General features: G+C 37.8%; 1 protein-coding gene across 10 annotated transcripts in view; it reads left to right on the forward strand.

Annotated features, from left to right (window-relative positions):
* LOC127433694 (membrane-associated phosphatidylinositol transfer protein 2-like) overlaps positions 1-14,258 on the forward strand; it is a 694,725-nt gene that overhangs the window by 69,141 nt on the left and 611,326 nt on the right. For 7 of the 10 annotated variants that reach the window (XR_007895915.1, XM_051685798.1, XM_051685797.1 and 4 more), the window contains 8 exons: positions 1,108-1,227; positions 1,837-2,066; positions 2,165-2,343; positions 6,182-6,352; positions 7,268-7,405; positions 9,088-9,252; positions 11,229-11,474; positions 12,728-12,876. Coding sequence is in view for 9 of the 10 variants with exons in the window: in XM_051685798.1 (XP_051541758.1) it covers positions 1,108-1,227; positions 1,837-2,066; positions 2,165-2,343; positions 6,182-6,352; positions 7,268-7,405; positions 9,088-9,252; positions 11,229-11,474; positions 12,728-12,876 (1,398 nt within the window). In the remaining variant the exon portion in view is untranslated. The remainder of the gene's footprint in view (positions 1-1,107; positions 1,228-1,836; positions 2,067-2,164; positions 2,344-6,181; positions 6,353-7,267; positions 7,406-9,087; positions 9,253-11,228; positions 11,475-12,727; positions 12,877-14,258) is intronic. The other 3 variants (XM_051685804.1, XM_051685803.1, XM_051685805.1) reach the window with 3 other exon arrangements.

The raw sequence follows: 14,258 nt of genomic DNA on the forward strand, positions 1-14,258 counted from the left end.
AAATGGTTCTTAAATCGGTTCAGATGATTTATTAGCTAATCTTTCTGAATTAAAATTGTATTTCCAATTATCAGAAACACCTGAAAAGGTCATAGAAATGTATTGATCCAAAAGGATCATGAAATCACGATCGTGGATTATTTACTAAAGCACTTGGTCTTATTTTGCATGTAAACGTAAAAAGATATATATTTTTTTATTATTATATTTTTTTTCCCTCCCCTTTTCTCCCCAATTTGGAATGCCCAATTCCCAATGCGCTCTAAGTCCTCGTGGTGGCGTAGTGACTCGCCTCAATCCAGGTGGTGGAGGATGAATCTCAGTTGCCTCCGCATCTGAGACCGTCAGTCCGCGCATCTTATCACGTGGCTCGTTGAGCGCGTTACCGTGGAGACATAGCGCGTGTGGAGGCTTCATGCTATTCTCCGCGGTATCCACGCGCCCCACCGAGAGCAAACCACATTATAGCGACCACGAGGAGGTTACCCCATCTGACTCTACCCTCCCTAGCAACCGGGCCAATTTGGTTGCTTAGTAGACCTGGCTGGAGTCACTCAGCACGCCCTGGATTCCAGGGGTGGTAGTCAGCGTCGCTGAGCTACCCAGGCCCCCAAAAATATATATTTTAATTTAATAAGCTTTCATAGCATTAGCAAGCCATTTTACTTCCATTATGTGACATACTGTATTTTCAAGTGAAACCATATATCTCCCCCCCCCCAAAAAAGGACTTTAATTTAAAGCGAGGTTTGAAAAATTAAAAGTGCTTTGTGATGTCAGATGAAAGGAAAGTAATTATATTTTGATGTCAAACATTTTATATAGTTATTTAGAATAACATCCAAAAATTATACACCATAAGACCAGGGATGTGCGTTAAGAACGTAAAAGGGGTCCATTTTAATTTCTTGTAAATCAACATTCCAGTCAAATTAAGATGTATATATCAAGTCTTGCCTTACAATAATCCTGCTGAATGTTCAAATTTACTCTGAAATGTAAATTTTGTAATCACATTCCAAAAGTTAAATTGACATATCCAGCATACAGTATGTGTATATAATGTCTTGATGTTGTGTGTGTGTGTGTGTGTGTGTGTGTGTGCAGGTGTGTCTGATTGGTGACTGTGTTGGAGGAATTCTAGGATTTGATGCTCTCTGCAGTAGTAACATTACAGTATCAGAGAGTCAGAACAGCAGCCGACGGGGCAGTATAGTCAGCGTACAGGTGAGAATACACCTGAAACACACATGTGCCTGCCTGATCATCCACACAATGATTAATTAACCCTTTCAATAAATCACAACATATGAAAAAAGACAAATGGCCTTTTATTTAAATTAACTGCTGTTATTATTCAAGGGGTCATAGTCTACACTTTTGGAGCATTTTAATCCATGAAGTCAACTTGTAATATAATTTAGGGTTTCTTGCACCAAAAACAGTCATGATTTCGTTTTTTACCCTCTTTTTTAATTGTTTTTGCTACTGTATTTTTAAGACTTATATATTTAATGATCTCCGTTATGATTGGCCAACCTCTGCGTACTATTAAAGGTCACACTAGCGTTCTGAATACTTTATGGGTGTTATGAATATCATATGGAAATGAGCTCAGATGTGCAGTCAGACAGTGACAGTTTGTGAATGACCTGTTTTTGTAGTTTCATTTCAATAAATTATCCTGGAATTACATTTTTTCTGTTATATTATTCTTTAGGGTGTACTAGGTACTGTATATTTGTTCACTTTTTGCAATTCATCTCGATGACAAAAAGTAGCCCAGTTTTCCTGAATTCACTCTATTTATGAACTCCTGATGCATTTCCTCAACAGGACAATGACCTGTTGTCACCAGGAATCATAATAAACAGCACTCACTGTTCGGGGTCAGGATCGGGGTCAGGGTTGTCTCTGGAGGGTAGTCGCCATCTCAGTCGCAGTAATATAGACATTCCACGCTGCAGCGGCCCAGACGACCCCAAAAAACAGCTGCCACGGAAACGTAGCGACTCTTCGACCTATGAGCTGGATACCATTAAACAGCACCAGGCCTTCCTGTCCAGGTGAGTCACAGTCATTTCTTTTGTTTGTTTATTTGTAGTAATAATGTGAGTTATGTTGTACAAAATGTAAATTGTTTACTGTTCATGTGTGTACATAGTCTACACTCCACTGTTTTGCGGAACGATCCGGGTTCGCGACGATCCAGCAGCAGTACCATGCTGGAGGGAGGCGGCCCTCTGGGCAAGTTTGACTTTGAAGTGTCTGACTTCTTCCTCTTTGGCTCTCCACTGGGTCTGGTCCTTGCGCTGAGGAAGACTGTGGTCCCTTCTTTAGATGGTACATTAACCTCTAGTACTCTCATTGTAATCATTCAGAAATCTTGTGTAGATTTGATGCCTAAAGGTCATTTAAAGCGTAACATAATGTGACAGATTACGTGGGCTGTTTAATCTCAATTTAGTCCAAATCTCTCCACAGACAAGTTGAATCTTTTAAAAGGCTTTACACATTAATTATCCTAAAAGGAACTTAAATCAGTTTGTGTTCTGGGCTGCTGGCAGATCAAGAGAGATTGTTTTGAAGGGCAGGTGTCACAGAGGAGATAAACATTATGCTGACGGGTTATTCCATAAACATCTGGCATGTAGATCTTAAGCAAAACAAACACAAGGATAACTGATAAACTGAACATGTTGAACAGAGGACTAAAGACATAACTGCTGCAGTTCTACCAACAGACACTTTCACCAACAAGAAAGATTAAAATGTCTGAGATTTAAGTTACATTAATGGTGCAAAATGGCATTTTACAGTTATTCTTGTATGAATATCAGAGCTTACATTGAACTAGTTCACCCACAAAAAGAAAAAAATATTGTGGTATTTTGTTGTTGTTTTTTGTTTTGTTTTTTGTTTTCTCGTGGTTGCGTAGTGATTCGCCTCAATCCGGGTGGTGGAGGATGAATCCCAGTTGCCTCGCGTCTGAGACCATCAAAATCTTATCATGTGGCTTGTTGAGCATGTTGCCACGGAGACATAGCGCGTGTGGTGGCTTCATGCCATCCGCCGCAGCAACCACGCTCAACTCACCACACGCCACACCGAGAACGAACCACATTATAGCGACCACGAGGAGGTTACCCCATGTGACTCTACCCTCCCTAGCAACCGGGCCAATTTGGTTGCTTAGGTGACCTGGCTGGAGTCACTCAGCACGCCCTGGGTTTTGAACTAGCGAACTCCAGGGGTGGAAGCCAGCGTCTTTTACCACTGAGCTACCCAGGCCCCCATGTGTTACTATTGTTAATGAAAATGAAAACTAAATGAACTGAAATCCTTTGTTGTAAAAAACGAAACCTAAAACTTATTGAAAACATTTTCATTTACTGAAATCCTTTGTTGCAAAAAAAAATAAAAATAAACCTAAAACTAACGAAAACTTATTTTCATATAAAAAAATTTTTAATTAGCTGAAATCCTAGACGATGTAAAAATAAATTAACTAAAATATATTTTCATAATTCAAACTAACTATGACAAAATACAAATGATCACTAGGGCTGGGCGATAGGACGATGTAATTGTATATCGACGATGTCTTACAAAGTTCCCAATGCCGATTCCGAACAGACATGATCGAAAATATTGGGAAATGGCAAAACCATGGATCTGGGAATTTGCCAAATATATTCAACTGTGCCAGGGTGTGAAACTAGCACCTGCCACCCAGCAAATGCAATGAGGCTGAATCCAGTTTGCAAGCTCCTTGTCTAAATGTAGTTCATGCGCAGTCATTTTGCTCATTTACCCTCAGGCGGGCGACGTGCTGCAAGACGTCTCGGAGTGACACATGACAAGAAATGCTGTTAGTCACAAAGACATGCGCTTGAAGAAACACGCTTTATTATAAGAACAGACAAAAGAAAAGCCGTCAATAGCTGTTTCCATCAAAGCTTTTTTATGCGCATTTTAGGATATCGCATGAAATCTGCTGGATGGAAACACCAAGATGCGAATAAAATCTCCAAAATGCACATAAAATAAAGTATTCACTCGCTTGAGATGGATACATTTTTTATTCAATATGAAGAAATGCATATAAACTATGATGGAAACACATTTACCGAATAAACTCCTATTGAATTTAACAGGAATGCAAGATCCAAAATCCAAAGCCTGCATAGAGTTTGCAGAGCAAATAAGTTAAACACAAACCTGCACTTTTTCCCCGAAGAGCAGGTTTATTGGTACTTTTAAAGAATATCTTATAGATCCACACTGCAAAGTTTTGGAGGAACGCACACACACATAGTGTTCCCAAAATAGTGTGACGCCCTGTCGTTTCCAGTCATGGATCGAGTTATTAAAGTGCTTTGTCTGTGCATCCTAAACAGCAAATATTTTATTAATAAAAGTGTCACTGCAGTTTCCCCGGAAGTGACGATTTTTTTCTTTTGAACACAAGGGATGGAAACGCGGCTTTATCCGCACATTGTTTTTGCGATATTCTGATTTTTTGCATAAATTAAATTCACAACTTGGATGGAAACATAGCTACTGTTTGTGTCTGATTCACTGTTTGTTCAGATGTGTGCAGCGCGTGGAACAAGCACATGCAAAGAGTTTTCACTCTTTTTTTTTCTCCGTTTCATTCATCTTAAAACTGTTTGCAAGAATACTGTCGTCTCTGAGAATGCTGCAAATGATCTCTGATCATCTCAGGAGCTGCTGTGAATTTAGTTCACTTTATTTCCACGCGGTTAACATGCATTGTGAACGCAACTCTGCAGGTTCAGTAATATATACACTACCAGTCAAAAGATTTGAAACACTTGACTGAAATGTTTCTCATGATCTTAAAAATCTTTTGATCTGAAGGCGTATGCTTAAATGTTTGAAATTAGTTTTGTAGACAAAAATATAATTGTGCCACCATATTAATGTTAAAAAAAAATTTGAAATTGATGACTTGGACCAAATAATAACGAAAAGCAGCCAATAAGTGCCCAATATAGATGGGAACTCCTTCAATACTGTTTAATAAGCATCCCAGGGTGATACCTCAAGAAGTTGGTTGAGAAAATGTCAAGAGTACATGTCTGCAAATTCTAGACAAAGGGTGACTACTTTGAAGATGCTAAAATATAACACAGTTTTGATTTATTTTGGATTTTGTTTAGTCACAACATAATTCCCATAGTTCCATTTATGTTATTCCATAGTTTTGATGACTTTACTATTATTCTAAAACATGAAAAAAAAAAAAAATTATAATAAAGAATGAGTAAGTGTTTCAAAACTTTTTTTGGGGGGGGGGGGGATTTCCCCCCCTTTTTCTCCCAATTTGGAATGCCCAATTCCCAATGCGCTCTAAGTCCTCGTGGTTGCATAGTGATTCGCCTCAATCCGGGTGGCGGAGGACGAATCCCAGTTGCCTCCGCGTCTGAGACAGTCAACCCGCGCATCTTATCACGTGGCTTGTTGAGCGCGTTGCCACGGAGACATAGCGCGTGTGGAGGCTTCACGCCATCCACCGCGGCATCCGCGCTCAATTCACCATGCACCCCACCGAGAACAAACCACATTAATTTGAATTTAGATAAAAACGTTTTTTTGCGTTTCAATATATGAATACATTTTTTAAAGCAAAATCAATAAAGCAAAAAAATTCACGGCCCTCGGCAAGTGGATTAACGATGTATTCGGGTATCGCAATATTTTTTTTTTTAAGGCAATTATTGCTAAAATAATTTTTACATATTGCCTAGCCCTAATGACCACAATTCAATTTTAGTTTTTGATAAACAGTATATTATAAAATCTGATATATGAAAATGCTACTTGATTGCGATAACACCAGACGGCAGTAAGTAATGTGACATTTTTTTAAATATTTAAATTATATTTGTTCAGGCATAAGGTTTGGCAGACCCTGAAATACTAAAACTAAAATAAAAACTAAATATACTGAAACCAAAAAACACTTTAAAAAAAATAAAAAAAAATAAAACTAACAATCATAGAGCAAAAACTAACAAAAAGCTAAATTGAATGGACATATTGAAAATAAAAATGTATATATAATAATAATCCTATTTGTAGTTTTATTAATTTTATTTGTTGTCAATTTACATTTTTAATTGTAATGTAAGCTTTCCTGACTTTCTGTTTTCAGTGGCTCATCTCCATCCAGCGTGCCAGCAGGTGTATAACTTGTTTCACCCCGCGGACCCCTCCGCCTCACGTCTGGAGCCCCTGCTGGAGAAGCGTTTTCACCTGCTGCCTCCGTTCAGCGTGCCCCGCTACCAGCGCTTCCCTCTTGGGGATGGCCAATCGGCCCTGCTTGGTAAGACCAGGGGGTTTATTAACCAACAATTATACCTCCTGTTAATAATGTTCTCGGATGATCCAATCACAAGTGGTCAGACACGACTGATCACCATTTACACCGGGTAATTACATGTGACTAATGAGACCAGATTGCAACCAGATTTCCTCTGATCGGATAGGATCTCTGATTCTACATACATCACTTTACATCATTGAGTGTACTTGAATTTTAATTTGACCACAAATGTGATGTTAAAGATCTATTAAACATACCGAAAATATTCTATGAAATGCATGCATATGTATGCGCTTTTCCAAATTTTTTGAGAAGATGGTAATTTAATAAATTTATTTATTTTTTGCTAAAAAACCTTTGTTTTCTGCAGTGGTTGAGTGACAGGTGAGCAGTCCTTCGATGTTATCCGGGACACATCAGGATGCAGCAGCATTTACATCTGCTTCTTTATTATTGAAATGTTGGACATGAGATGAATACATAAATAGATGAATAAAAAAAAAACGATACGTGACATGGATCTAAAGTATCGATACAATTTCGTTAAAAGAATGTATTGTGATATATTGATATACAATTGTAGCAGCACATCCTTAGATTATGCTTGTTTTTTGCCCTTTCCATTTGTAATCAGATCAGCCAAAACACATTTTAATGCCAGGTGTAAACAGGGCTACATGTGATTTACATGTTTGTGTTGGTGCATTGGACAAGATATTGTTGTAACGTTTTATTCTTAACAAGCATTTTCCATCATTGCAGTTCTTGCGTGAGTTTTGCTTCACGATTGGTGTTTTTGTGCCTCGTTTCGTCTCATTTCTGTATCTGTTATTTGTCTTTATTTTCTGTTTCTTTTTTCCTTGTCTCTCTCCCCTCCCGTCACGCTCTCATGTCTCCACGTCCCTCATGCCGCAGTGGAAACCATCCAGAATTCCCCTCACCTCCTGTTGGAGAGTGGGAGCTGTGCTGCCCAGCGCTGTCAGGATGGCATCAGCGAGACTTCCATTCCCGTCCCTGTGCTCAACTGGCAGGCCATGCAGGCCCCCGCTGAGTGTGTGTAGCCATTCCTGGTTTCTTGCATCCTTCTTGCCGTAAACATCCCCTTCGTGTGTGTCCGCCTGTGTGGGTTGCGTGGCCTCTTTTCTGTTTGCTAACATGATCTGTGTTTGTGTGTCCACTTTGACATCAGCTCTCAGATTTGGGCTTGTCTCGAGTTTTGTGACTTCCTAAAATGTGTAACCAATGTGGAACTAGTGGAATTGAATTTAAAGGTGAAGTGTGTATTTTTTGTGGCGATAAAATACAGTACTTTTAAACCTTTTCTAATCGAATGTGGAGACAACTAGAAGTAAGCCATAAGTAGGTTGACCTGGAGTGTAAGGGGCTGTTCACAACGAATACGTTATTTGCATCCGTCTGTTTTGTTTTAATTGTTTTTCAATGTAAACACACACTAGATGGATGTCTTTGACAGTTCTGCTGCATCTTGCTGTTTTTAGTATTTTTTTGGTAACGCAATATAAAGTGTATTATGAGACATTATGGATGCAGTATAATGCCTTAACAATGCATTATAAATATGGGCTTCATAAAAAGTGTTTCCTTTTCTTTCTTTCTTTTTTCAGTATCTCGCAAGAAGCGGCACTTTAAATACTTTAAAATAAAAATGTCTTGACACTTGTACTGTCTTGACACATATTGTGCTGCAAAATCAAAAGGAAATAGGTTAGAAATACTATTTTACATAAAGAAAATGAAGCCGATATTTAGGACCATTCGTATTTTTTGCATTGTGACATTTTTATGTCAGTTAAGCACACTTTTCCTCAAATTATCATTAATGTAGTCTGGATGTTTACTTTTGAGTTTGTTTGTAATACTTATTATTCACAATGGTCATTTTTATTACTGTAATGTGTCAGGAACAATTTTTTTTTTTTATGTAAATCAGCTTGAAGGCAGTATAACAAATACTACCACGATTTATAAATACTTAACCATTTAAATAATATATTATTACAGTAATGAGAGAGGTATTTTGTTTTACAAAATGAAAAGTGAGCTGAGAATGTGCTTGTCATTTTGCAAAAAATCTGAATGATCCTACAATAAGTCTTTCTATTCATTGAGAAAAAATATATTTTCTTATTTCTGTCTTTTGATTTTGCATTGAAAAATAACTTGTTGGCGGGTTTCGTGAAAAAGTATTTCACTGAAATACTAGACCTCTGTAAAAGTTTCCAAACATTGGTCTGATTGTTTGAGCGCACTGACACTGCACTGTCAACTTCTGGCTCAGCCAATTGAGTAAGTTTGGGGGCGGGACTACCTCTTTGGCTGACCAGTGGCAGATGGGGAAATGTTGGCGCAGAATTATACACTTCACCTTAAGTTGTAAAACATTAATGAATTCGAAATGACAAATTGTAATTCTGATGACGGGCTTGCATGTGCATTTGGTAAATAATGTTCCATGAGGACTTTAAGTAAAATCAGCAGTAATTTCCTTCTTTCATAATGGGTCAGATCAAATCAAAGTCATCTCGGGGCAGTATTTACTTCTTTTCTCTCTTTGGCATTGTGTTTGCATTTTCCTTTTATCGTGTTAAATCAATAGGCCCTTTTATACAACTAATGTTACATGTAAGTCAGTCAATAGTCAAATTTCTAGGCCATAATTTTTCTTTCCGTTTCTGGCCCCTGCAACTAATTTAATGTGATTTTGGTCTTCACAGCGGACGTGATGCACTCTCACGGCCTTATGTTTTCGGAACACTCCAATCCTTCGTCTCCGGCTTCGGCTCCAGCCTTCCGCGGGACTCGGAGAGCCAGTGAGACCAGCATCGCCAGCCAGGTGTCTGGGTTAGTGGACAGTTACACCGCCTCCAACATTGCCAACAGTGAGTTAACACAGTGATGCACACACACTCACTGCAAAATACAAATAAAAAAGGTATAGATAATATAGACATTCCCTCAACAAAATGTGATAGTATTGTCCCTAAAACATTTCAGAGTTTCAAATGATGGAACAAATGACTTGTTTTTGCTCATAGACTTTAGTAGGGGTAGATGCCATGTTTCATTTGACAAGAAAATGAGCCAGGAAGGGATAGTACAATCCATTTATTATGTCGCACTGTCAGGTCCTCAGTTTTAACTGATGTTTAACTGGAATTTTGTGTTCACTGGAAAATATCTGAAAAGATGTAGTTTTTGTTTTTTCAGCAAAACTATTTACACAACAGCACAACGTTTTGGGCCTTATTCGTGGAACATGAGCAGGATGAATTTCAGTGTAAATCATTCATAAAGCCATTCATTGTTTGCATACGTTTTTAATCCGGTATTAAATTATTCTAACGTAAAATTGACGCACAAATGAGACATTCGTAAAACCATTCTTAGGTAAATTGTTGCATGAGTGCGCTGTTCGTAAAACTGTTTTGATGCGGCAATTAACCTTTCTAATACAAATTGTCACACAAATGAGACGTTCGTAAAACCATTCTTATGCAAATTGTTGCACGAGTACGATCTTCAAAAAACTTTTTGATGCAGCAGTAAACCATTCTAACATAAATTGTTGCTCCAATAAGACGTTCGTAATACCATTCTTATGCAAATGGTTGTACAAGTGCGATGTGCGTAAAACTGTTTTGATGCAGCAATAAACCATTCTAACATACATTTTTTAACAAATGAAACATTCGTAAAACCAATCTTACATAAATTGTTGCAAGATTGCAATGTTCATAAAACTGTTTTGATGTGGCAAAAACCCATTCTAACATAAAATGTCGCACAATGAGATGTTCGTTCAGCCACTCTTACGTAAATTATTGCATGAGTGCGATGTTCGTAAAACTGTTTTGATGTGGCAAAAACCCATTCTAACATAAAATGTCGCACAATGAGACGTTCGTTCAACCACTCTTACGTAAATTATTGCACGATTGCGATGTTCGTAAAACTGTTTTGATGAGGCAGTAAACCATTGTAACATAAAATTGTCGCACAAATGAGACATTTGTAAAAGCCTTCTTTTGTAAATTGTTACACGAGTGCGCTGTTCGTAAAACTGTTTTGATGAGGCAGTAAACCATTGTAACATAAAATTGTCGCACAAATGAGACATTTGTAAAAGCCTTCTTTTGTAAATTGTTACACGAGTGCGCTGTTCGTAAAACTGTTTTGATGAGGCAGTAAACCATTGTAACATAAAATTGTCGCACAAATGAGACATTTGTAAAAGCCTTCTTTTATAAATTGTTACACGAGTGCACTGTTCGTAAAACTGTTTCAATGCGGCAATAAACCATTCTAACATAAATTGTCGCACAAATGAGTCGTTCGTAAAAGTATTCTTATGTAGATAGTCACAGATATGATAAATGCTGCAACATCATTCATAAAACAACTATCACATAGTATAATATATGTCACAAGTATGCAACATTTTGTAAAACCATTTTTTCATAACATGTTGACTGAATGTGACATTCGTGAAGCCATTCTGGTGTAAATTGTCAGACATTGTTTTTTAAGGTGAATGTTGGATGTAGGTTTTAATGAGTAAAACATACCTCCCAAACCTAAAACTTTTAACCTAACCGTAAGTGCCGTGTTTACACACACATTCGGTCTGCTTGCGTTGCCTAAACTATTCCTCACATGCTTGTTTTCTTAATATTAAAATTTGGCATCTACTGTAATTAAAAGTCCATTGACATTACTAAAAAATGTTGGTTTTTTTTTTGGTTTTTTTGGACAATCATGATTTTTATTATTTTTTTCTAGCTTATTTGCTTTATTACATAATATGTCGTGTTCACCTCATGATTACTATTGTTTTGATTTTTGTTTTGTCTTGTAGAATGGCAATTTAGTCTCTCCAAAAAGCTTAGTCTTTTGTCCCAATTGGCCCTCCCCTATAATAAAAGCGGTTCCCAAAGCCCCTCCCCCAAATCCTGCAGCAAAGTGCAAAATAGGCGGCAGGTAGAATCACAGGATTGCAGCTGTTTGGATGATTCAGAGCAGAGCATCTTTCTAGGCTTTGAGCCCTCCCCCTCGCTCGGCTCAGGTCCGCCATCGCCATGTGTCCTGCCGTACATCAAGCAAGGTACTGGTGCAGGAGAATGTGGGTTAGATGTCAGGTCAAAAGGTCTTTTTGGCCTTCTAGATCTACCCGCTCTCCTGTTTGCCTGCGATAGTTTCCCTACAATTCCTCCTACTTCCTCTTGTAGAACCTCTGTATTTTATGCCTGTTTTCTTGCTGACTTCTCCAGCGCTGACGCCTGTGTTTTTCAAAAGTCATTTCCCTTTTAAAAGGTCAGCACTGGTGCCCTGGTTCTTTATCTCTGAACCTGCTCTGGGTTTGCTCTGGATGATGTATTATATACAAACTTTTCTGAAGATATTTTTATAGGACGTCGACTTGTCTTGCTCCTATTTTCTGGTTGTGCATCATGCTTACAGCTTTGTGTCTTCTATTCGAGGTAACTTAGGTCACACTAATCGTTTTTCATTTAAAAACTCAGTTTTCATTTTTCCAATGTAATTATTTTCCTGAAGTATGCATTACTAGAGAGTGCTTTTTTTATTTCCAGGTTTAAATTAGATTTTAAATCCCCTATATTCCATGTGTAAATCTGACTACGCTGGTCACAGCATGTTTGTTGCATGAAACCCTGTGAGAACAACGCAATAGGAAGTTGTGCTGTCTTTATTGTCTTTATATTTGATTGCGTCACCCAGTATTTCACTCTCATTATACCTAATTTAGACTGCAAACTCTTGCAAAAGACTTGCAATATAATTTATTTTGCTGTGATGCTGTAGATTCAGTTGTGGTGCAGGAAACAGTTTAACAATATTTAAGTGCAATGTTCCATCTGCGTTAGCGAACAAATGCAGTTTCAGTATTTTTATTATTATTTTTTTATTTTTTTTAATGGAAGCTGTTCTGAATGATGACTGATTCTCGATTTTCAAGCTTAGTAAGAGAGAAGCAGAAGCCACTTGCTGGTTGGAGAACATTGAACCACAACAGTACGAATTAAAAACCAAAAATAGGATTATGTTCTTGAGTGTTTTCGCAATGGATCATGGGAAGAAGCAGACAAGAAAAGTGCACTCCAGCCTTGCATTGCTCAGTGCACATTACATAACTACAGCTTCCCATTTCTTTCCTTTCCTTTGAGCCCCTAAAGCAAACCTGCATCATATCCTCACCCTGTCTTAGAACCAGCTGCTGAAACATTCATAAAATATGTACAAATGAAATGGAAATCTTTAATGGCATTTGGAGCTGCCATTGTAACAATAATTGATCCATCAGGCATGGTTGAACCTCTCATGTTTTCTTTCCTGCAGTCGCGGCGCGTTGGTGGGGCACTAAGCGTATTGATTTTGCGCTATATTGTCCTGATGCCCTAACTGCTTTCCCTACCGTGGCTCTACCTCACCTGTTCCACGCCTCCTATTGGGAATCAACCGACGTTGTTTCTTTCCTGCTACGACAGGTGAATATTTCTGCATTGTTACATTTATTTTTAAAAAAGTACACACGCATTCTGGGTTATTAACAACTTGATGTTTATGGACCACACCTGCGGCATGCTGTTGATTACCACAGAGAATAAAATTGACACGTCCCTCTGTTTGTAAAAACGTACCAAAAATGTGTTTACAGTAATGCACTTACAATGGAAGCCTAGCAGGCAACATGGTGTCACACTGTTTTGAAAGTATAACCATAACACTTGGACTATACTTTGAAACATACTTTACGCTTTGCTTTGTATCGCATTTTGAAACGCAACGCAAAATTGAGCTTGCGTAGCTAGAAGCGTCTGCGTTCACAAACTAAAACATTATGTGTTAGCATGAGACTGGAGAGATACAATAACTCAGTCTGCCCAAAGTTACAGTATATCCAATCTTTTCAACTCCAGTTAAGATTTAACCAGCAAAATTTTTGCTATCAAAAATCTCAAAATTATTTTCTGTGATGATTTATGGCACAACACAGAAGCTGTTCATAGACATTAACGTTGAAGTATATAATTTCTGTGACACAAGTGCCACTGAATGGAATTGCAAAAATAAAAGAAAAATTCAAAACAGCTTTCTGAATACACCCCTCATCTGCAGATGTTCAAGCAAGTCCGATAGTCCCGCCCCCAACTAACACCACTGGTTGAGTAACGTTGTGGGGTGGGGTTTAACGGGTGGCTCTAAACAAACACTAATTTTTGTAGTGAGGGTTGTATGGCCATATTCTCAGTAAAGCTGCTTTGGAATAATATTTCTTGTGAAAGCACTATACAAATACATTTGAATTTCCTTGAATATGTTTATCTTAAAGCTGATGTAATTTCTGCGACACTAGCGCCACCAAATGGAATTGCAAAAATAATGATTTCAAAACAGCTTTCTGAATATGGCTCTCATCTGCCATTGATGGAACAAACGGATAGCTCCGCCCCCAGCTAACGCCATTGGTTGAGTAATGTTGTTGGGGCAGGTCAAAACAGGTCATTAAAAAAAAAAAGAGGACTTTTTATAGTGCCACAGAGACAGTGTTTAAAGTGATTTTTAGAAAATTATTCTATAAAGCTGGGACAGGAGAAAGTATTTTAACACTGAATAAGTTACATACTTCAGCTTTAAGGTTAATATTCAAACATTAATAGTGAAAATAAGATGGTACGGGGAAAAAACTTGATTCAGAATAAATATTTTCAGAGTATGTTTCATTAATTATTTATTTTTAAAAAAATAATAATAATTTGTATATTTTAGGAAGGGGGGTCCCATGCAAGGGGACCATCATATTTGGGGGTCCTAGGCATCGGAAAATTTTAAAACCCGTGACCTATAATATTCCTTGCAAAATCTGCCA

This window comes from Myxocyprinus asiaticus, chromosome 43 (assembly GCF_019703515.2).
Source record: "Myxocyprinus asiaticus isolate MX2 ecotype Aquarium Trade chromosome 43, UBuf_Myxa_2, whole genome shotgun sequence".
In the NCBI taxonomy this organism is placed as follows: Eukaryota; Metazoa; Chordata; class Actinopteri; order Cypriniformes; family Catostomidae; genus Myxocyprinus; species Myxocyprinus asiaticus.